Source organism: Cetorhinus maximus, unplaced genomic scaffold (assembly GCF_964194155.1).
Source record: "Cetorhinus maximus unplaced genomic scaffold, sCetMax3.hap1.1 HAP1_SCAFFOLD_605, whole genome shotgun sequence".
NCBI classification, from domain to species: domain Eukaryota; kingdom Metazoa; phylum Chordata; class Chondrichthyes; order Lamniformes; family Cetorhinidae; genus Cetorhinus; species Cetorhinus maximus.
This window is the reverse complement of record NW_027596547.1, coordinates 157,501-178,106: the sequence shown is the minus strand read 5'-3', so window position 1 is coordinate 178,106 and position 20,606 is coordinate 157,501. Positions and strand designations below refer to the sequence as shown.

At 51.7% G+C, this 20,606-nt stretch overlaps 1 protein-coding gene across 1 annotated transcript in view; it reads left to right on the top strand.

The window, feature by feature from the left end:
- Window positions 1–20,606, top strand: part of LOC144674283 (polyamine-transporting ATPase 13A3-like) — a 61,410-nt gene that overhangs the window by 11,266 nt on the left and 29,538 nt on the right. Inside the window, exons 10-18 of the mRNA XM_078535708.1 lie at window positions 2,881–3,054; window positions 5,173–5,330; window positions 5,459–5,647; window positions 6,953–7,014; window positions 9,393–9,549; window positions 12,962–13,075; window positions 14,224–14,386; window positions 16,093–16,213; window positions 17,806–17,930. Of these exons, the coding sequence (XP_078391834.1) occupies window positions 2,881–3,054; window positions 5,173–5,330; window positions 5,459–5,647; window positions 6,953–7,014; window positions 9,393–9,549; window positions 12,962–13,075; window positions 14,224–14,386; window positions 16,093–16,213; window positions 17,806–17,930 (1,263 nt within the window). The remainder of the gene's footprint in view (window positions 1–2,880; window positions 3,055–5,172; window positions 5,331–5,458; window positions 5,648–6,952; window positions 7,015–9,392; window positions 9,550–12,961; window positions 13,076–14,223; window positions 14,387–16,092; window positions 16,214–17,805; window positions 17,931–20,606) is intronic.

Genomic DNA, 20,606 nt, shown 5'->3' with positions numbered 1-20,606 from the left:
AACTGTGCCCCCTGGTTCTAGACTCTCCCACAGGGGGAAACATCCTCTCAGCCTCTAACCTGTCGAACCCCCCTCAGGATCTTATACACTTCAATAAGATTCCCTTTCATTCCCCTAAACTCCAATGGATACAGGTCCAGACTATCCAACCTTCCCCCATAAGATAAACCTTCCCCCCAGGTCTCGTTCGAGTGAAGCTTCTCTGAACTGCTTCGAATGCAATCATATTTCTTAAGTAAGGAGACCAAAACTGTACAGATATGGTCTCACTTAGACCCTGTACAGCTGTAGCAACACTCGCCTATTGGCAGAGAGTCAGGGACTGGTAGCCAGAGAAAGATGTTTCTGCTCAAACCCTCATCCATCCCTTTGCTACCACCGGCCCTTGACTATTCCGACACTCTCCTGCCCGGCCTCCCATCCCCCACCCTCTGTAAACAGAAGGACATAGGAGACGGTGTAGGCCATTCAGCCAATTGAGCCTGTTCTACCATTCAATACGGTCATGGCTAATCATCCACTTCAATGCCATTTCCCCCCCCACACTGTCCCCATATCCCTTTACATTATTGGCATTTAGAAATCTGTCAATCTCTGCTTTAAACATACTCAATGACCATGTTTCTGGGGTAGAGAATTCCAAAGGTGCACAACCCTCTGAGTAAAAACAAATTCTCCTCATCTCGGTCCTAAGTGGTTTTCCCCGTTATTTTGAAATTGTCTCCCCCGGTCCTAGACTCCCCAAGCAGGGGAAACATCTTACCTTCACCTACCCTGTCTATCCCTTTAAGCATTTTGTAGGTTTCAATGCGATCGCCTCTCACCCTTTGAGACTCTGGAGAATCCAGGCCCAGTTTCCATACATACGAACATACGAATTAGCAGCAGGAGTCGGCCATTCAGCCCATCGAGCTGCTCCGCCATTCTATAAGATCGTGGCTGAACTTATTGTAACCTCAACCCCACCTTCCTGCCTACCCCTGATGACCTTTCACCCCCCTTGTTAATCAAGAATCTATCTAGCTCTGCCTTAAAAATACCCAAAGACTCTGCTTCCACCGCCTTTTGAGGAAGAGAGTTCCAAAGACTCTCAACCCTCAGAGAAAAAACTTTCTCCTCGTCTCCATTTCAAATGGCCGACCCCCTAGTTTTAGATTCTCCCACAAGAGGAAACATCCTCTCCACATCCACCCTGTCAAGACCCCTCAGGATCTTATATGTTTCAATCAAGTCGCCTCTTACTCTTCTAAACTCCAGTGGACACAAGCCTAACCCGTCTAACCTTTCCTCATAAAACAACCCGCCCATTCCAGGTATTAGTCTGACAAACCTTCTCTGAACTGCTTCCAACGCACTTACATCTTTCCCCAATCTCTCTTCGTAGGACAGTTCCCACCATCTGGGGAACAAGTCTGGTGAACAATTATTTTCTTCTATTTATTTTGTTTGTGAGGGAGTGCAACAAAAGCTCACCAGAAATCCTCAGCCCATCCCAAACTCTGCTGCCCCCCACCTCCCCACCCACCCCCACTCCACTCCCATGCCTGGTGTCTCACCATTCACCCATCACCACCCAGCCCGTGCTCGCTGATCTATATAGGCTCCTGGGTTTAGCCAAGTAGACTGACAGAATCTTTACAGCACCGCAGGAGGCCATTTGGCCCTCCTTGCCCATGCTGGCCGTCGCTCGCTGTCTCAGCTGCTCCCACTCCTCTCCCTGCCAACCTTTTTTTCTTCAGAACCGGTTTTCTCTATTTTTAAAAATTCTCATCCGCGTTTGCAAATCTGTCCGTGGGCCCGCTCCCCTCCCTGTCTCTGTAACCCTCCTCCAGCCCCACAACACTCCAGGATCTCTGCCCTCCTCCAAATCCAGCTGATTCCCATCGCTCCACCATTGGCGGCCGTGCCTTCAGCTGCCTGGGCCCCAGACTCTGCAATTCCCTCCTTAAGCCTTGCCCGCTCTCCCCCTTTAAGGCACCTCTGAACAGCCGCCTCTTTGACTGAGCTTTTGGCCACCTGCCCTAATGTCACTTTATGTGACTCAATGTCAAATTCTGTCCGATAACACTCCTGCGAATCACCGTTGGGCATTTTACTGCATTAAAGGCGCGATATAAATGCAAGTTGTTGTGTGTATATAAGCGAGGCCAACCATTTCCCATGGCTATAGAGCGGCCTGCTACATTTCAAAGAACAGTTCAGGGTCCGCTGCATCGCTGTGGGGCCTGGAGTCACATGTAGGCCAGACCGGGTAAGGACAGCAGATTTCCTTCCCTCAAGAACCAAGTGGATTTTTACAACAATCCGGAAGTTTTTTGTTTATTCATTCCCGGGATGTGGGCTTCGCTGGGCCAAGCCAGTGTTTATTGCCCACCCCTAATTGCCCCTTGAGAAGGTGGTGATGAGTCGCCTTCTTGACCCGCTGCAGTCCCTGTTGTGTAGGTACACCCACCATGCTGTTAGGGAGGGAGTTCCATGATTTTGACCCAGCGACAGTGAAGGAACGGCCGATATATTTCCAAGTCAGGATGGTGAATGGCTGGGAGGGGAACTTCCAGGTGGTGGTGTTCCCCATGTGTCTGCTGCCCTTGTCCTTCTAGATGGTAGAGGCCATGGGTTTGGAAGGTGCTGCCTAAAGAATTGCATCTTGTAGAAACTCACCAAGGCTCCTTAGGCAGCAGTTTCATGGTCACCGTTACTGAGACCAGATTTTTATTCCTGATTTATTTAATTAATTACATTTAAGTTGCCCCCAGCTGCTAGGGCGGGATTTGAACTCGCACCGTTGACTTTCTAGTCGAGTAAAGTAATCACGATGTTACCGCGCTCCCTTGTATTGGGGACGCTCTGTATTTTGTGTTTCTCTGGATCCTTGTGTAGGAGAGAGTGTGCCCGTGACTAAGACCCCACTGCCTGATATCTGTGAAGCTGGGAACTACAATGACCCAATCTTTAGGCTGCAGGACTACAAGCGACATGTGCTGTTCTGTGGAACGCTGATCATCCAAGTCCGGCCCTACGAGAACTACGTGAAGGCAGTTGTGATTCGCACAGGTAAGGGGCTCGCTCCCATCCCGCCTCGCATCGAGAACAAGCAATAAGACCATAAGACCATAAGACATAGGAGCAGAAATTAGGCCATTCGGCCCATCGAGTCTGCTCCGCCATTCAATCATGGCTGATAAGTTTTTCAACCCCATTCTCCCGCCTCCTCCCCGTAACCTTTGATCCCCTTACCAATCAAGAACCTATCTATCTCGGTCTTAAATACGCTCAATGACCTGGCCTCCACAGCCTTCTGTGGCAATGAATTCCATAGATTCACCACTCTCTGGCTAAAGAAGTTTCTCCTCATCTCTGTTCTAAAAGGTCTTCCCTTTACTCTGAGGCTGTGCCCTCGGGTCCTAGTCTCTCCTACTAATGGAAACATCTTCCCCATGTCCACTCTATCCAGGCCTTTCAGTATTCTGTAAGTTTCAATCAGATCCCCCCCTCATCCTTCTAAACTCCATCGAGTATAGACCCAGAGTCCTCAAACGTTCCTCATATGTTCAGCCTTTCATTCCTGGGATCATTCTCGTGAACCTCCTCTGGACCCTCTCCAGGGCCAGCACATCCTTCCTGAGATACGGGGCCCAAAATTTGCTCACAATATTCTAAATTATTCTAAAAATAAAACCCCAGGTCGCCCAGGAACTGGGAATGAGGGTTAAACTCCAAAGACAGGCTAGGCTTGTAATCCCTCGAGTATTGAAAGTTAGCGGGTGCCCTAATCGAAGTGAAAAGACGACTGAAGGCAGGTGTTGGGGCCGGAGCTGGGCCAGCCTGTGATGCACGCGGTAGTCGAATATCTTCCTGACACTTCAGTGCCTGGTCTCGGAGGTCGAGAGCAACCGACTGGGTGTGGTTCTGGAGAGTGAGTGCAGGGGGGAGTGCACACTGAGGGCAGGGGGCTGAGAAACTTTAAAAATAAAAAGGTTGGAAATCCAAAAAACGTCCCCACTTGCGACTCCCTCGCACGATCAGAAACATAACACAAATTATATCAAAAACACGAAACCATTGCCGATTGTCATATAAACCCCATCTGGTTCACGAATGCCCCTTCAGGGAAGGAAATCTGCCATCCTTACCCGGTCTGGCCCTCCATGTGACTCCAGACCCACAGCCCATGGGGTTGACTCTTAAAGGCCCTGTGAACAAGGGGCAATTAGGGATGGACAATAAACGCTGGCCTAGCCAGTGACGCCCCACATCCCGTGAACGATTAAGAAAAGACAAGGTGTCCTTTTAGTCTCTTGCTGGTGGAGAACGGGAATCTTTCTGAGAGGAGACACATATTGTCGATGCTTTTCGTCTTGCACTCATCAGGACAAATGCTAGAATACCAAATTTCAAATGATCGCCACAATTTATACCACAGGAGAGCTTCAGCAGCACGTCTCTCTTTTCACCGATATTCGAGATATCCTTTCTCAGCAGAACTCCTCAAACGTGGGATAAAAGCCAAGCTTCTGGCAAAATGTCATTGAGCTGAGATGTTAATAAACCTGTTCAGACGCTGCTCAGGCTTCCTTCCTGGGGAGATAGGCCAGGCGTCCCTCCCTCACTCCCACTCCCCCTAACCACAGAACCATAGAAAAGTTACAGTACAGAAGGAGGCCATTCAGCCCATCTTGTCCATGCCAGCCCGAGGACACCCGAGGTGCCCTTTCTAATCCCACCTTCCTGCACCCGGCCCATAGCCCTGCAGCTTACAGCACTTGAGGTGCAGATCCAGGTACTTTTTAAATAGAGTTTAGAGTTTCTGCCTCTACCACCAACTTGGGCAGCGAATTCCAGATACCCACTACCCTCGGCATAAAAAAAGTTCTTCCTCATGTCCCCCCTACACCTTCTGCCAACTTATCTTGAATCTATGTCCCCTGGTTCTAGAATTCTCCACCAAGGGAGACAATTTTATCCTGTCCACTCTATCTATTCCCCTCAAAATTTTGTACACCTCAATCGAGTCACCTCTCAGCCTTCTTTGTTCTAAGGAGAATAACCCCAACCTACCCAACCTCTCCTCATAGCTACACTTTTCTAACCCTGGCAACGTTCTTGTAAAGCTGCTCAGGCCCCTGTCGTTCTCTCTCTCTCTCTCTCTCTCTCTCTCCTCCTCCTCCACAGGTTTCCTCACGACTAAAGGCCAGCTGGTCCGCTCCATTCTCTTCCCCAAGCCGGTTGATTTCAAGCTATTCCGTGATGCCCGACGATTTGTTATCTGCCTGGTCCTGGTGGCTGTCCTGGGTTTCGTTTACACCATCATCATCAGCTCCATTCGAGGGGTGAGTCTCCCCTCGCGGGGCAAATGGAGGAACGGGGCGGGGTGGTGGGGGATGCCAGGGGGACAGAGTTTCGAACCATGTGGCCCCTGTGACTCAAGCCCTTGTTCCATGTGTGATGCCACCCACAGGAGCCGATCCCAGAGATCCTTCTCAAAGCCTTCGATGTCATCACCATCGTCGTGCCACCAGCACTGCCCGCTGCGGTGACAGTCGGTGTTGTTTACGCCCAGCGGAGGTTAAAGAGGCAAGGGATCTACTGCATCAGCCCACACCGTATCAACCTGTGTGGCCAGCTGGACCTGGTCTGCTTTGACAAGGTGGGTCTGAATGGTTTCGATTAGCTCGGTGTGCGTCAGTAGCTCTGCCTGCCACCCTCCTCCAGCTCATTACTGCTGAAGGTGACAATGAGGTACTTTCTATTGGTCCGAAAGATGGCATCTCCGACAGTGCGGCGCTCCCTCAGCACTGACGCTCTGACTATGTAGTACTCCCTCAGTACTGACCCTCCGACAGTGAGGCACTCCCTCAGTACTGACCCTCCGACAGTGAGGCACACCCTCAGTACTAACCCTCCGACAGTGCGGCACTCCCTCAGTATTGACTCTCCGACAGTGCGGCACTCCCTCAGTACTGACCCTCTGACAGTGCAGTGCTCCCTCAGTGCTGACCCTCTGACAGTGCAGTGCTCCCTCAGTGCTGACCCTCTGACAGTGCAGTGCTCCCTCAGTGCTGCAGTGGGATTACCGGCCTAGATTATGTGCTAACAGCTCTGGAGCGGGACTCAAACCTACGACCTACTGACTCAGCGGGGAGAGTGCTGCCCTACTGAGCCAGGTGAGCGGTTCCACAGCATTTTCCAGTGGTAGTTTTAGGTGGTGGGGGGATGTGTGGGGGGGTGTGAGCATTACTGGCCCCACAAAAGAATGTATAAACTTTCCCTGAATGGGTCTTTCTGACCAGTCTTCACACAGAGGGAACGCGACAGTTTGCAGTTAAAATTGCAGTCATGTCCCAGTGACATCATTGGACCCAGTGACCTCATGGAATCCCGTGACCTCATGGGACCCAATGATATCATGGAACCCAGTGACCTCACAGGACCGAGCGACCTCATGGGACTCTGTGACCTCATGGTGTCCCAGCGACATCATGGGACCCAGTGACATCATGGGACCCAGCAACCTCATGGGACCCAGTGACACCATGGGACCCAGTGACATCATGGGACCCAGCAACCTCATGGGACCCAGTGACCTCATGGGACCCAGTGACCTCATGGGACCCAGTGACCTCATGGGACCCAGTGACATCATGGGACCCAATTACATAATTGGACCCAGTGATATCATTAGCCCCATTGACATCATTGGCCCCAATCTCACCTATGGTTCCAATGACATCATCGGTCCTTGATTTGTACATTTGATTTCGGACACTGGTAAGCTTGGGCAGGCTGTTTAGGTGCCTGTCCAGAAGTGCTGGCAATAATCGGGATCACCCCGATCCTGGTGGAATGTTAGCCCTTAAGGCATTCGGTAGTTTTTAACAGAGCGCCCGTGTGTGGGTGGGTTCCAAAATTTGCCGACGTTCAAAGCAATTTCTGTTTCTTTGTCCTGCTAAAGACCGGCACCTTGACGGAAAGCGGGATGGATTTATTTGGCGTGGTTCGAGCTAAGAATAAAAAGTGAGTATGTTGCAAAAGTCACCTGAGCTCAGCGAGGCTGCCCGTGGACTCTCCCACTCCGTCTAGAGCCAGATCAGGTATCCCGGTGACCCAGAACCTTTGGGAGGATTCAGGACTGGGTAAACTCAGAAGCAGTCAGAGAATTGTCAAGGATGTCGAATGGAGAAGTGATGGGGGTAAAGACAAGCAGAGAGAGTCAGGAGGAGACGGCGAGAGTAATAAGGACATAATGGGTGACTAAGTCAGTGACTGAGATAACATGAAGGAAAAATTAGGGAAAGTTAAAGCTAAAGGCACTATACCTGAACATGCAAACACTCACAGTGAGATAGCAAATTAAAAACACAGATTAAAAATTAAAATAAAAGCAAAATACTGCAGATGCTGGAAATCTGAAATAAAAACTGAAAGTGCTGGAAAAACTCAGCAGATCTGGCAGCCTCTGTGGAGAGAGGAACAGAGTTAATGTTTCGAGTCCAAAATGTCGTCTTCAGAACCAAAGGAAGGTTGACATGTGACGGGTTCTTATCCTGTGGAAAGGGGGGAGGGGAAGGAAGAGCAAAAGGGAAGGTCTGGGATGGGGTAGAGGACGGGAGAGATTAAATGGTAAAGATGTCATGGAACAAAAGGCAAAGGGAGTAGTATTGGTTGTAGTAAAGAAACAAAAGCATTGGCCCAGAGTGAGTGTGAATAGCAGGATAATGAACAGCTCTGCTCGAAAGCAAAAAACATGAAAAGCAATATTCAGACTGGCACATGGTTAAAGAAAAGGCAGAAATTAATTGGTGTGATCTGAGAGGAATTGCGAAAACAAAGTTGCAAAGTGACCAAGGTTGCAAAGTGACCAAGGTTGCAAAATGACCAAGGTTGCAAAATGACCAAGGTTGCAAAGTGACCAAGATTGCAAAGTGACCAAGGTTGCAAAATGACCAAGGTTGCAAAATGACCAAGGTTGCAAAGTGACCAAGGTTGCAAAATGACCAAGGTTGCAAAGTGACCAAGGTTGCAAAGTGACCAAGGTTGCAAAATGACCAAGGTTGCAAAGTGACCAAGGTTGCAAAGTGACCAAGGTTGCAAAATGACCAAGGTTGCAAAGTGACCGAGGTTGAGAACTAAATATTCCAGGATCCTTGACTTTTAGAAAGGGGAGGTAAGTGGGAAAGGAGGAGGAATAGCCCTGGTCAGAAAGGCTGGGATTAAAGACAATCGAGAGGAAGATTCTGAGGTCAGAAAATCAGGGTGGCGGAAGCAGAGATGATCAAGGATTTCACGAGGAAATTGGATGGGCACGTGAGGGAAGTAAACTCACAGGGCTACAGAGATCGAGCTGGGGAATGGGACTGACTGGATTGCTCTACAGAGGGCTGGCATGGACACAATGGGCTGAATGGCCTCCTATTGTGTCACAAAGATTCTATAAGTCGAATCAGTTTGGGTGGAGAACACTTGTGAGAGTAGATTTACTCAACTGTTACATCCAATCAAGATTAAGATTGACAGTTGTTTTGGAAATGAGGGATAGGGGAACAGGGCGGGAAAGTGGAATCAATGTAGAAGATCAGCAATGATCTGATTGAATGGGGTAGCAGGCTTGAGGGCCAAATGGCCTACTCCTGCTCGTATTTCTTATGTTGCTAATATCCACCTTTTCCCCAATCAACATGTCCCTATAAACAGAGTCTACTGCTGGACCCGTCCCCTAAAGACAGAGTCTACTGCTGGACATGTCCCCTACAGAGAGAGTCTACTGCTGGACCCGTCCCCTATAGACAGAGTCTATTGCTGGACATGTCCCCTATAGATAGAGCCCACTGATGGACATCTTCCTATAAACAGAGTCTACTGCTGGACCCGTACCCTATAGACAGAGTCTACTGCTGGACAGGTCCCCTTTAAAGAGTCCACTGATGGACAGGTCCCCTATAAAGAGTCCACTGATGGCAGCTCCCCTATAAAGAGTCCACTGATAGACAGGTCCCCTATAAAGAGTCCACTGATGGAAATGTCCCTTATAGAGAATCCACTGATGGACACGTCCCCTATAAACAGAGTCCATTGATGGACACTTCCCCTGTAGAGAGAGTCCACTGATGGACATCTCCCTCTAAACAGAGTCCACTGATGGACAGGTCCCCTATAAACAGAGTCCACTGATGGACAGGTCCCCTATAAACAGAGTCCACTGATGGACAGGTCCCCTATAAACAGAGTCCATTGATGGACACGTCCCTGTAGAGAGAGTCCACTGATGGACATCTCCCTATAAACAGAGTCCACTGATGGACAGGTCCCCTATAAACAGAGTCTACTGATGGACAGGTCCCCTATAAACAGTTGCTACTTCAGTTTAACGTATCTGTTTGTTTCCGAATTCTCAGCTTCATTTACAGTAATGATGATCTGAAGATGCAAGTCTTCAACGAGGATGAGGTGCTGGCTGCCATGGCAACCTGTCATTCCCTGACCCTCGCCTCCTCTGAGACCACGCTGCAGGGAGATCCACTGGATTTGACCATATTCCGAGCGACCAACTGGGTGTGTACGGCCTTCCAATCGATAACCGGGGCTGGGGGAGGACCCCTGTCTGAGCACGGACATCTGGCACAGTGCCCGAACCCGGGATTGGGGGGATTACCCAGGAGTCTCCCTGGCCTGGGGTGGCGTGGATCCTCCTGGAATGTGGGCTGCGGAACGCTGGGCGGGAGAGAAAGATTGGGGGGGACGGAGGAGTGAGGGAATCTGAGGAATGGAGGGGAGGGTGTGAAGAGAGGGTAAGCGAGGAGTTTAGGAGAGAGGGAGGGTGGTGGGGTTTGGGGGGGGGGACTGGGGCTCAGGCAGGGAGGGAGGGGATAGAGAGGGAGGCAGGGATAGGGATGGGGAGCGGCAATCCTGCAGAGTCGGAGACAGCAGCAGCGACGGGGTGAGTGAGAGCGTCCGTAAAGGAGAAACAAGGAGAAAGAAAGACCAGTCAAAGCTAAGGAGCTAACTATATGTAAACAGTGAGAGTTCCCATCAGGAGGGAGCGAGGGAGGTGAGGATCTAACGCCTGGGAACCAGGATTCCTCACTGAAAGGGGCAAGGCAGACAGTTGAACAGAGAGCTATTCAGTCATGGGAGTCTTCACCGGAGGTGGCCGTTGAAGTACAGACTGGGACATCTGTGATAAAATAATAAAGACAGACTTGCAATTCTCTAGCACCTTTCGCAACCAAGGGATGTCTCGACATGATTGACAGCCAGTGAAACACTTTTGGAAACGTAGTCACCCTTGTGATGTCGGAAATGCGGTAATTTGTGCACAGCTCCCACACACAGCAATGTGACAATGGCCACATCACCTGTCTGACCGATGCTGGTTGAGGGGTAAATATTGGTCACAATACAGCAGGGAGAACGCCCACCACCCCCCTCCCCAACAACCCCCCCTGCCCCACTATTCTTCAAAATACTGTTCATGGGATCTTTACATCCACCTCAGCAGACAGGACCTCGGTTTAACGGCTCATCTGAAAGGCGGAACCTCTGACAGTGCAGCACCCCCTCAGTACTGACCCTCCAACAGTGCAGCACTCTCTCAATACTGACCCTCCGACAGTGCGGCACTCTCTCAATACTGACCCTCCAACAGTGCGGCACTCCCTTAGTACTGACCCTCCGACAGTGCAGCACTCCCTCAGTACTGACCCTCCGACAGTGTGGCACTCCCTCAGTACTGACCCTCCAACAGTGCGGCACTCCCTCAGTACTGACCCTCCGACAGTGCGGCACTCCCTTAGTACTGACCCTCCGACAGTGCAGCACTCCCTCAGTACTGACCCTCCGACAGTGTGGCACTCCCTCAGTACTGACCCTCCAACAGTGCGGCACTCCCTCAGTACTGACCCTCCGACAGTGCGGCACTCCCTCAGTACTGACCCTCCGTCAGTGCGGCACTCCCTCAGTACTGACCCTCCGACAGTGCGGCGCTCCCTCAGTACTGACTCTCTGACAGTGCAGCACTCCCTCAGTACTGACCCTCTGACAGTGCAGCACTCCCTCAGTACTGACCCTCTGACAGTGCAGCACTGCCTCAGTACTGACCCTCCAACAGTGCGGCGCTCCCTCAGTACTGACTCTCTGACAGTGCAGCACTCCCTCAGTACTGACGCTCCGATAGTGCGGCGCTCCCGCAGTACTGACTCTCTGACAGTGCAGCACTCCCTCAGTACTGACCCTCCGACAGTGCGGCACTCCCTCACTACTGACCCTCTGACAGTGCAGCACTGCCTCAGCACTGACCCTCCAACAGTGCGGCGCTCCCTCAGTACTGACTCTCTGACAGTGCAGCACTCCCTCAGTACTGACGCTCCGATAGTGCGGCGCTCCCGCAGTACTGACTCTCTGACAGTGCAGCACTCCCTCAGTACTGACCCGCCGACAGTGCGGCACTCCCTCACTACTGACCCTCTGACAGTGCGGCACCCCCTCAGTACTGACCCTCCGACAGTGCGGCACTCCCTCAGTACTGACCCTCCGACAGTGCGGCACTCCCTCAGTACTGACCCTCCGACAGTGCGGCACTCCCTCAGTACTGACCCTCTGACAGTGCGACACTCCCTCAGTACTGACCCTCCGACAGTGCGGCACTCCCTCAGTACTGACCCTCCGACAGTGGGGCACTCCCTCAGTACTGACCCTCCGACAGTGCGGCACTCCCTCAGTACTGACCCTCCGACAGTGCGGCACTCCCTCAGTACTGACCCTCCGACAGTGCGGCGCTCCCTCAGTACTGACCCTCCGACAGTGCGGCACTCCCTCAGTACTGACCCTCCGACAGTGCGGCACTCCCTCAGTACTGACCCTCTGACAGTGCGGCGCTCCCTCAGTACTGACCCTCTGACAGTGCAGCACTCCCTCAGTACTGACCCCCTGACAGTGCGGCACTCCCTCAGTACTGACCCTCCGACAGTCCGGCGCTCCTTCAGTACTGACCCTCCGACAGTGCGGCACTCCCTCAGTACTGACCCTCCGACAGTGCGGCGTTCCCTCAGTACTGGCCCCCTGACAGTGTGGCGCTCCCTCAGTACTGCACTGGGAGTGTCAGCTTTGGATTGTTTTTTTGTTCCCAAGCCCTGGTGTGGATCTTGAGCCTGGCATCTCATGATTGACAGTCGGGCTTGCGGCCAACTGTGCCAGGGCTGAGAGAGATTGGAAATAGATCAAAGTGCCAGGCAGTAATGGGATGACACTGAATGGTCTCCCCCTGTATTGGAATCTATCCCATGTTATAAAGGACTCTCCTTAATCGAGTCCTAGCTGAGGAGGTGGGTGTGAAATGTTGACACTGAGTTTAGGATGATGCTCCTGACTCCGAGCCCACTGCTCAGTGCCTGGCCTCTATCTTTGGTCCTGGTCAGTCTGGGCCAGCCAGGTTTGGCCTCTGAGAACTCAAGTGCAGGTCCACCCTGACCTGCTCCAAGTTCAAAGGTCGGAGTTCAAATCAGAGTGACCACATGGAGTAAGCAGCCTACTGGTGTGGTTGCCCCCTGGAGTGAGGACACTCTGGCTGCTGGTGGTCACAGGGTCTCTGTGGAGGGAGGATACTGAATGTGAGGGTCTGTGGAGGGAGGATACTGAATGTGAGGGTCTCTGTGGAGGGAGGATACTGAATGTGAGGGTCTCTGTGGAGGGAGGATACTGAATGTGAGGGTCTGTGGAGGGAGGATACTGAATGTGAGGGTCTCTGTGGAGGGAGGATACTGAATGCAAGGGTCTCTGTGGAGGGAGGATACTGAATGTGAGGGTCTCTGTGGAGGGAGGATACTGAATGTGAGGGTCTGTGGAGGGAGGATACTGAATGTGAGGGTCTCTGTGGAGGGAGGATACTGAATGTGAGGGTCTCTGTGGAGGGAGGATACTGAATGTGAGGGTCTGTGGAGGGAGGATACTGAATGTGAGTTTCCTCCAGGTTCTTGAGGAGATGGTTTCCCAGGCCAGGAGGCTAACACGGACCAATCCACTGATTATTGTCAAACCGACCCTGAACTCCCCCAAGTCCAACAGCAATGCGAACAGTGGGATGGTAACTGTCTTTTATTCATTAAGCCACCACGATGGCCTCTGTTTCTATCCTCTCTCTCTCTTTCTCTCTCCCTCCATTGCTGTCCAGCTGTTTTGCTCTTTGTCTCCAGTCTCACTCTGTCTCTTTCTCTATTTCTGTTTCTGTCTGTCCTCCATTGTCTCTTTATTCTCCCTCTGCCTCTATCACTTTTTTTTTCTCTGTTTGTCCCCCCTCTCTCTCCTTTCTTTCTCTCTCTCCGTCTCTCTCTCTCTCCCTATCTCTGTCCCTGCCTCTCTCTTTCTCCCTGCCCCTCTCTCGTTCTTTCTGTCTGTCTCTCTACATCTCACTCTCTCTCTGTCTCTTGCTCTCCCTGTCACTGTCTCTCTGTCTCCCTCGCTGTCTGTGTCTCCTCTGATCCTCTCTCTGTCTCTTTTTCTTTCCGTCTCTCTCCCTGCCTCTCTCCGTCTCTCTCTCCCTATTTCTCTCCCTGTCTTTCTCTCTCTCCCTGCCTCTCTCTCTCCCTGCCTCTCTCTCTCTCCGTGCCTCTCTCTCTCTCCTCTCCCTTGCCTCTCTCTCTCTCTCTCCCTGCCTCTCTCTCTCCCTGCCTCTCTCTCTCTCCGTGCCTCTCTCTCTCTCCTCTCCCTTGCCCCTCTCTCTCTCTCCCCCTCCCTCTCTCTCCCCCCTCATCTCTCTCTCCCTGCCTCTCTCTCCCCCTGCCTCTCTCTCTCTCTCCCCCCCGCCTCTCTCTCTCTATCTCTCCCTGCCCCTCTCTCTCTCTCCCTGCCTCTCTCTTTCCCCTGCACCTCTCTCTCTCCCACTGCCTCTCTCTCTCTCTCCCTGCCTCTCTCTTTCCCCTGCACCTCTCTCTCTCTCCCGCTGCCCCTCTCTCTCTGTCTCCCCCTGCACCTCTCTCCCCCTCCTTCTCTCTCCCCCCGCACCTCTTTCTCTCTCTCTCCCTGCCTCTCTCTCTCTCTCTCCCCCTGCATCTCTCTCTCTCTCTCTCCCTCCCTCTCTCTCTCTCCCCCTGCACCTCTCTCCCCCTCCTTCGCTCTCCCCCCGCACCTCTCTCTCTCTCTCTCCGTGCCTCTCTCTCTCTATCTCTCCCTCCCCCTCTCTCTCTCTCCCTGCCTCTCTCTCTGGTGAATACTCCCTCCCCCCGTGTTTTCCAGGTTTGCCGTTTTCGATCGGGAATCGGAATCCTGCGCCAGTTTCCCTTCTCCTCAGCTCTTCAGCGGATGACAGTGATTGCGAAGAATTTGGATGAGCAGAGCCTGGCAGCTTACTGCAAAGGAGCTCCAGAGACAATCGTCAAGCTGTGCACCAAGGAGTCAGGTAGGAGGGAGAAACACCACAGTCCACCTGTGTGTGGAACTGGATGAGAGTCGATGTGGGTGTCCCTGGTCACTCAGTGTACCCTGTGTGGATTCCTGCTCAGGTGGGAACATGTCTTTATTTGGATAATTTTAGACTTTTATACAGAATAATTAGTTTTCTCTGCCTCTCCCTTCACACAGCTCCCCTCTCTACATCCGCACTAGGACTGAAAGGGTTAAATCCAGAGGACAGGTCACACAGACTAGGCTTGTATTCCCTCGAGTTTAGAAGATTAAGGGGTGATCTAATCGAGGGGTTTAAGATGATTAAAGGTTTCGACAGGATCGATAGAGAGAAACTGTTTCCTCTGGTTTGAAGGGGAGGGGGACAAGGGGGCAGAACCTTCCAATTGGAGCCCGGCCGTTCAGGGGTGATGTCAGGAAGCATCACACAGAGGGGAGCGGGAATCTGGAACTCTCTCCCCACCCTCCCCCTCAAAAAGTTGAAGATCAACTGGAAATTTTAAAAAAGCTAGGATTGTTAGAATTTTGTTGGTTAAGGAGATTGGGAGTTACAGAACCAGGGAGGGTAGATGGAGTTAAAATTCATCGACTCACAGACGTCTACAGCACAGAAAGAGGCCATTCAGCCCATCATGTCCGTGTCGGTCAACAACGATCTGACTACACTAATCCCATTTTCCAGCGCTTGGCCCTGGCGGCTATGGCAACACAAGTGAATATCTAAATACTTCTTAAATGTTACAAGTGTTTCTGACTCAAACCACCCTTTCAGGCACCGAGTTCCGGAATCCCACCACCCTCTGGGTGAAAAAAATCTCTCAACTCCCCTCTTAGCCTTCTACCTCTTACTTAAAATTTATGGTCCCTGGTTATTGACTCCTCTACTAATGGAAAAGTGCCTTCCTATCCACCCTATCTATGCTCCTCAATCTTATACACCTCTATCAGGTCCCCCCTCTTAACCTTCGCTGCTCCAAGGAAAACAACCCCAGTCTATCCAATCTTTCCTCATAGCTCAGACCCTCCAGCCCAGGCAGCATCCTGGTAAATCTCCTCTGCACCCTCTCCAGTGCAATCACATCCTTCCTATAATGTGGTGACCAGAACTGCACACAGTACTCCAGCTGTGGCCTAACCAGCGTTTTATATTCCAGCATAACCTCCCTGCTCTTGTATTCTATGCCTCAGCTAATAAAGGCAAGTATCCCATATGCCTTCTTAACCACCTTATCTACCTGCCCTGCTACCTTCAGGGATCTGTGGATATGCACATCAAGGTCCCTTTGAGCTTCAGTACTTTCCAGGGTCCTATCATTTATAGTGTAATCCTTTGCCTTGTTAGCCCTCTCCAAGTACATTATCTCAGGTCAACCATAATCAAATGGGACTGCAGAATGAGTTTGAGGGACTGAATGGCCTCTTCCTGTTCCTGCACTCCTCCCGTTCACCACCTATTGCTCCCCTCTCTCTGTCTCTCTCTCATCGTCCACCCTCTTTTTCCGTCTCCTCTCCCTCTCCTTCTATCTCTCTGCAATCCCCACCCCCCCACCTCTGCTCTTTCTCTTTCCGCCTCTTTTTCTCCCTCGGTCATTTTTTTCCCCTTCCCCTTTCCTGTTTCCTTTCCCTCCTCCTCCTCCTCCTCCTCTGGCCCCCTGTGGTCTCCTGGGTGGATTACTGATCGCCGTGTGGTTTCCCGGGCAGTTCCCGACGATTTTCTGGAGGTGATGGAGAGCTTCACCCAGTGCGGGTACCGGGTCATCGGGCTGGCCTTCCGCGAATTCAAAGGCTCGCTGAAGGAATCGGACATCAAGAACGTGAACAGGTCAGTGCAGCCGAGGCGAATCCCCGCGATTCACCGGGCAGGGGTTTCGGGTCATCGGGCGGGAGGGTTCCGGGGAGCAGCCTGGGGGGGGAAACGGTCCACCCCTGCCCCGCTATCGGCCCCCCCGCCCGCGATTTCACGCTGACCGGCCAATTAACGGCTCAGCGCTGCCTGGGGTTGGCGGGTGGGCAGGAGGAGAGCGGGTGCTGAGATAAATGCGGGTGCGAGGGAAACGCACACTGAAAGGCCCCTGAATTCAGGGAGCTGGAGAGTTTTTAAATCAAAAATAAAGATTTGGAAATTCTGCAATAAATGTCCCCCACGTGCGATTCACACTCACATGAATAACAAAAATTATGTCAAGACAGACAGAGAGAGACAGACAGAGAGAGTGTGTGACAGGCAGGGAAAGAATGTACAAACATTAAAAAAAAACAGCAGCATATAAGGTCAAAGGAGGAAAAATGGTAAAATGAATGGCTCTTTATTTAAATGCACGTAGTATTCGGAACCAATTAAATTAATTAACGGCACAAATTGAAGTTAATGGGTTTGATCTTATAGCCATTGCGGAGACGCGGTTACAAGGAGATCAAAGCTGGGAACTAAATATTCAGGGGTATGTGACTTTTCAAAAGGGCAGGCAGGAAGGAAAGGGTGGTGGGGTAGCTTTGTTAGTGCGACATGGAATAAGTACAATAGCAAGAAAGGATCTTGGATCAGAAGAATCCATATTGGTGGAGGTTGGAAATAACAAGAGGAAGAAGATACAGGTGGGAGTAGTCTATAGACCCCCTAATAGTTGCTATATTGTAGGACAGAGAATAAATCAGGGGATAATGAGGGCATGTAAAAAAGGCAGGGCATTAATCATGGGTGACTTTAATCTTCATGTAAATTGGGAAAATCAAATTGGCAGAGGTAGACACGAGTAAGGATTCATAGACTGTATTTGGGACAGTTTCCTAGAACGATATGTTGTGGATCTGGCAATGTGTAATGAGCAGGGTTAATAAATGATCTCAGAGCAAAAGGTGCCCTAGGAAACAGTGACCATAACATGGTAGAATTTAGCATCCAGTTTGAGAGTGAGAAGCTTGGGTCAGAAACAACTGTGCTAAACTTAAATAAGGGTAATTACAAAGGAATGAGGGCAGAGTTGGCCGGAGTGGACTGGGAAAGGAGTTTAGTAGAAAAGATAGTTGATGGACAATGGCAGATGTTTAAGAGAATAGTTCATGACTCACAACAGAGATACATCCCAGTGAGGAAGGAGGGTTCTAGGAAGAGGATAAAACAATCATGGTTAACCCAGACCGTTAAGGATGGTATCAACTTGAAAGAAAAAACATACAATGTGGAAAAAATGGAGTGGTAAGCCGGAGTCGAAACCCATGGTCAGTCACGATGATTCTGAGCAGCAGAGCAGGCTCGGTGGGCTGGGTAGTCTACCCCTGCTCCTATCCCTTGTGTTCTGGTGTGAACGGGCACTGAGAGACTGGAGGGTGACTGTCCCTGCAGGACCCTCCCTTCCTCTCAGTGTCACCTCTGGAGAGGCGCGATGAGAAACTGGCTGGTGTGTCGTCTTTCAGGGAGTTTGTGGAACAGAACATGACCTTCACCGGCCTGGTGATCCTCGAGAACAAGCTGAAGAAAGTCACCTCGATGGTTTTCAGTGAACTGCTGAAAGCTGAGATCCGCATCGTGATGGTCACAGGTAACAGGACAGGCAGACTGGCCCTGATCACAGGTAACAGGACAGGCAGACTGGCCCTGATCACAGGTAACAGGACAGGCAGACTGGCCCTGATCACAGGTAACAGGACAGACAGACTGGCCCTGATCACAGATAACAGGACAGGCAGACTGGCCCTGATCACAGGTAATAGGACAGGCAGACTGGCTCTGATCACAGGTAACAGGACAGGCAGACTGGCCCTGATCACAGGTAACAGGACAGGCAGACTGGCCCTGATCACAGGTAACAGAACAGGCAGACTGGCTCTGATCACAGGTAACAGGACAGGCAGACTGGCTCTGATCACAGGTAACAGGACAGGCAGACTGGCCCTGATCACAGGTAACAGGACAGGCAGACTGGCCCTGATCACAGGTAACAGGACAGGCAGACTGGCCCTGATCACAGGTAACAGGACAGGCAGACTGGCCCTGATCACAGGTAATAGGACAGGCAGACTGGCCCTGATCACAGGTAACAGGACAGGCAGACTGGCCCTAATCACAGGTAACAGGACAGGCAGACTGGCCCTGATCACAGGTAACAGGACAGGCAGACTGGCCCTGATCACAGGTAACAGGACAGACAGACTGGCCCTGATCACAGGTAACAGGACAGGCAGACTGGCCCTGATCACAGGTAAGAGGACAGGCAGACTGGCTCTGATCACAGGTAACAGGACAGGCAGACTGGCTCTGATCACAGGTAACAGGACAGAGAGGCTGGCTCTGATCACAGGTAACAGGACAGAGAGGCTGGCTCTGATCACAGGTAACAGGACAGGCAGACTGGCTCTGATCACAGGTAACAGGACAGAGAGGCTGGCTCTGATCACAGGTAACAGGACAGAGAGGCTGGCTCTGATCACAGGTAACAGGACAGGCAGACTGGCTCTGATCACAGGTAACAGGACAGAGAGGCTGGCTCTGATCACAGGTAACAGGACAGGCAGACTGGCCCTGATCACAGGTAACAGGACAGGCAGACTGGCTCTGATCACAGGTAACAGGACAGAGAGGCTGGCTCTGATCACAGGTAACAGGACAGGCAGACTGGCTCTGATCACAGGTAACAGGACAGAGAGGCTGGCTCTGATCACAGGTAACAGGACAGAGAGGCTGGCTCTGATCACAGGTAACAGGACAGGCAGACTGGCTCTGATCACAGGTAACAGGACAGAGAGGCTGGCTCTGATCACAGGTAACAGGACAGGCAGACTGGCTCTGATCACAGGTAACAGGACAGGCAGACTGGCTCTGATCACAGGTAACAGGACAGGCAGACTGGCTCTGATCACAGGTAACAGGACAGGCAGACTGGCTCTGATCACAGGTAACAGGACAGGCACACTGACTCTGATCGCAGGTTACAGGACAGAGAGACTGGCTCTGATCACAGGTAACAGGACAGGCAGACTGCCTCTGATCACAGGTAACAGGACAGAGAGGCTGGCTCTGATCACAGGTAACAGGACAGAGAGGCTGGCTCTGATCACAGGTAACAGGACAGGCAGACTGGCTCTGATCACAGGTAACAGGACAGGCAGACTGGCTCTGATCACAGGTAACAGGACAGGCAGACTGGCTCTGATCATAGGTAACAGGACAGGCAGACTGGCTCTGATCACAGGTAACAGGACAGGCAGACTGGCCCTGATCACAGGTAACAGGACAGGCAGACTGGCTCTGATCACAGGTAACAGGACAGAGAGGCTGGCTCTGATCACAGGTAACAGGACAGAGAGGCTGGCTCTGATCACAGGTAACAGGACAGGCAGACTGGCTCTGATCACAGGTAACAGGACAGAGAGGCTGGCTCTGATCACAGGTAACAGGACAGGCAGACTGGCTCTGATCACAGGTAACAGGACAGGCAGACTGGCTCTGATCATAGGTAACAGGACAGGCAGACTGGCTCTGATCACAGGTAACAGGACAGGCAGACTGGCTCTGATCACAGGTAACAGGACAGGCAGACTGGCTCTGATCACAGGTAACAGGACAGAGAGGCTGGCTCTGATCACAGGTAACAGGACAGGCAGACTGCCTCTGATCACAGGTAACAGGACAGGCAGACTGGCCCTGATCACAGGTAACAGGACAGGCAGACTGGCCCTGATCACAGGTAACAAGACAGAGGGACTGGCTCTGATCACAGGTAACAGGACAGGCAGACTGGCCCTGATCACAGGTAACAAGACAGAGGGACTGGCTCTGATCACAGGTAACAGGACAGGCAGACTGGCTCTGATCACAGGTAACAGGACAGGCAGACTGGCCCTGATCACAGGTAACAGGACAGGCAGACTGGCCCTGATCACAGGTAACAGAACAGGCAGACTGGCTCTGATCACAGGTAACAGGACAGGCAGACTGGCTCTGATCACAGGTAACAGGACAGGCAGACTAGCCCTGATCACAGGTAACAGGACAGGCAGACTGGCCCTGATCACAGGTAACAGGACAGGCAGACTGGCCCTGATCACAGGTAACAGGACAGGCAGACTGGCCCTGATCACAGGTAATAGGACAGGCAGACTGGCCCTGATCACAGGTAACAGGACAGGCAGACTGGCCCTGATCACAGGTAACAGGACAGGCAGACTGGCCCTGATCACAGGTAACAGGACAGGCAGACTGGCCCTGATCACAGGTA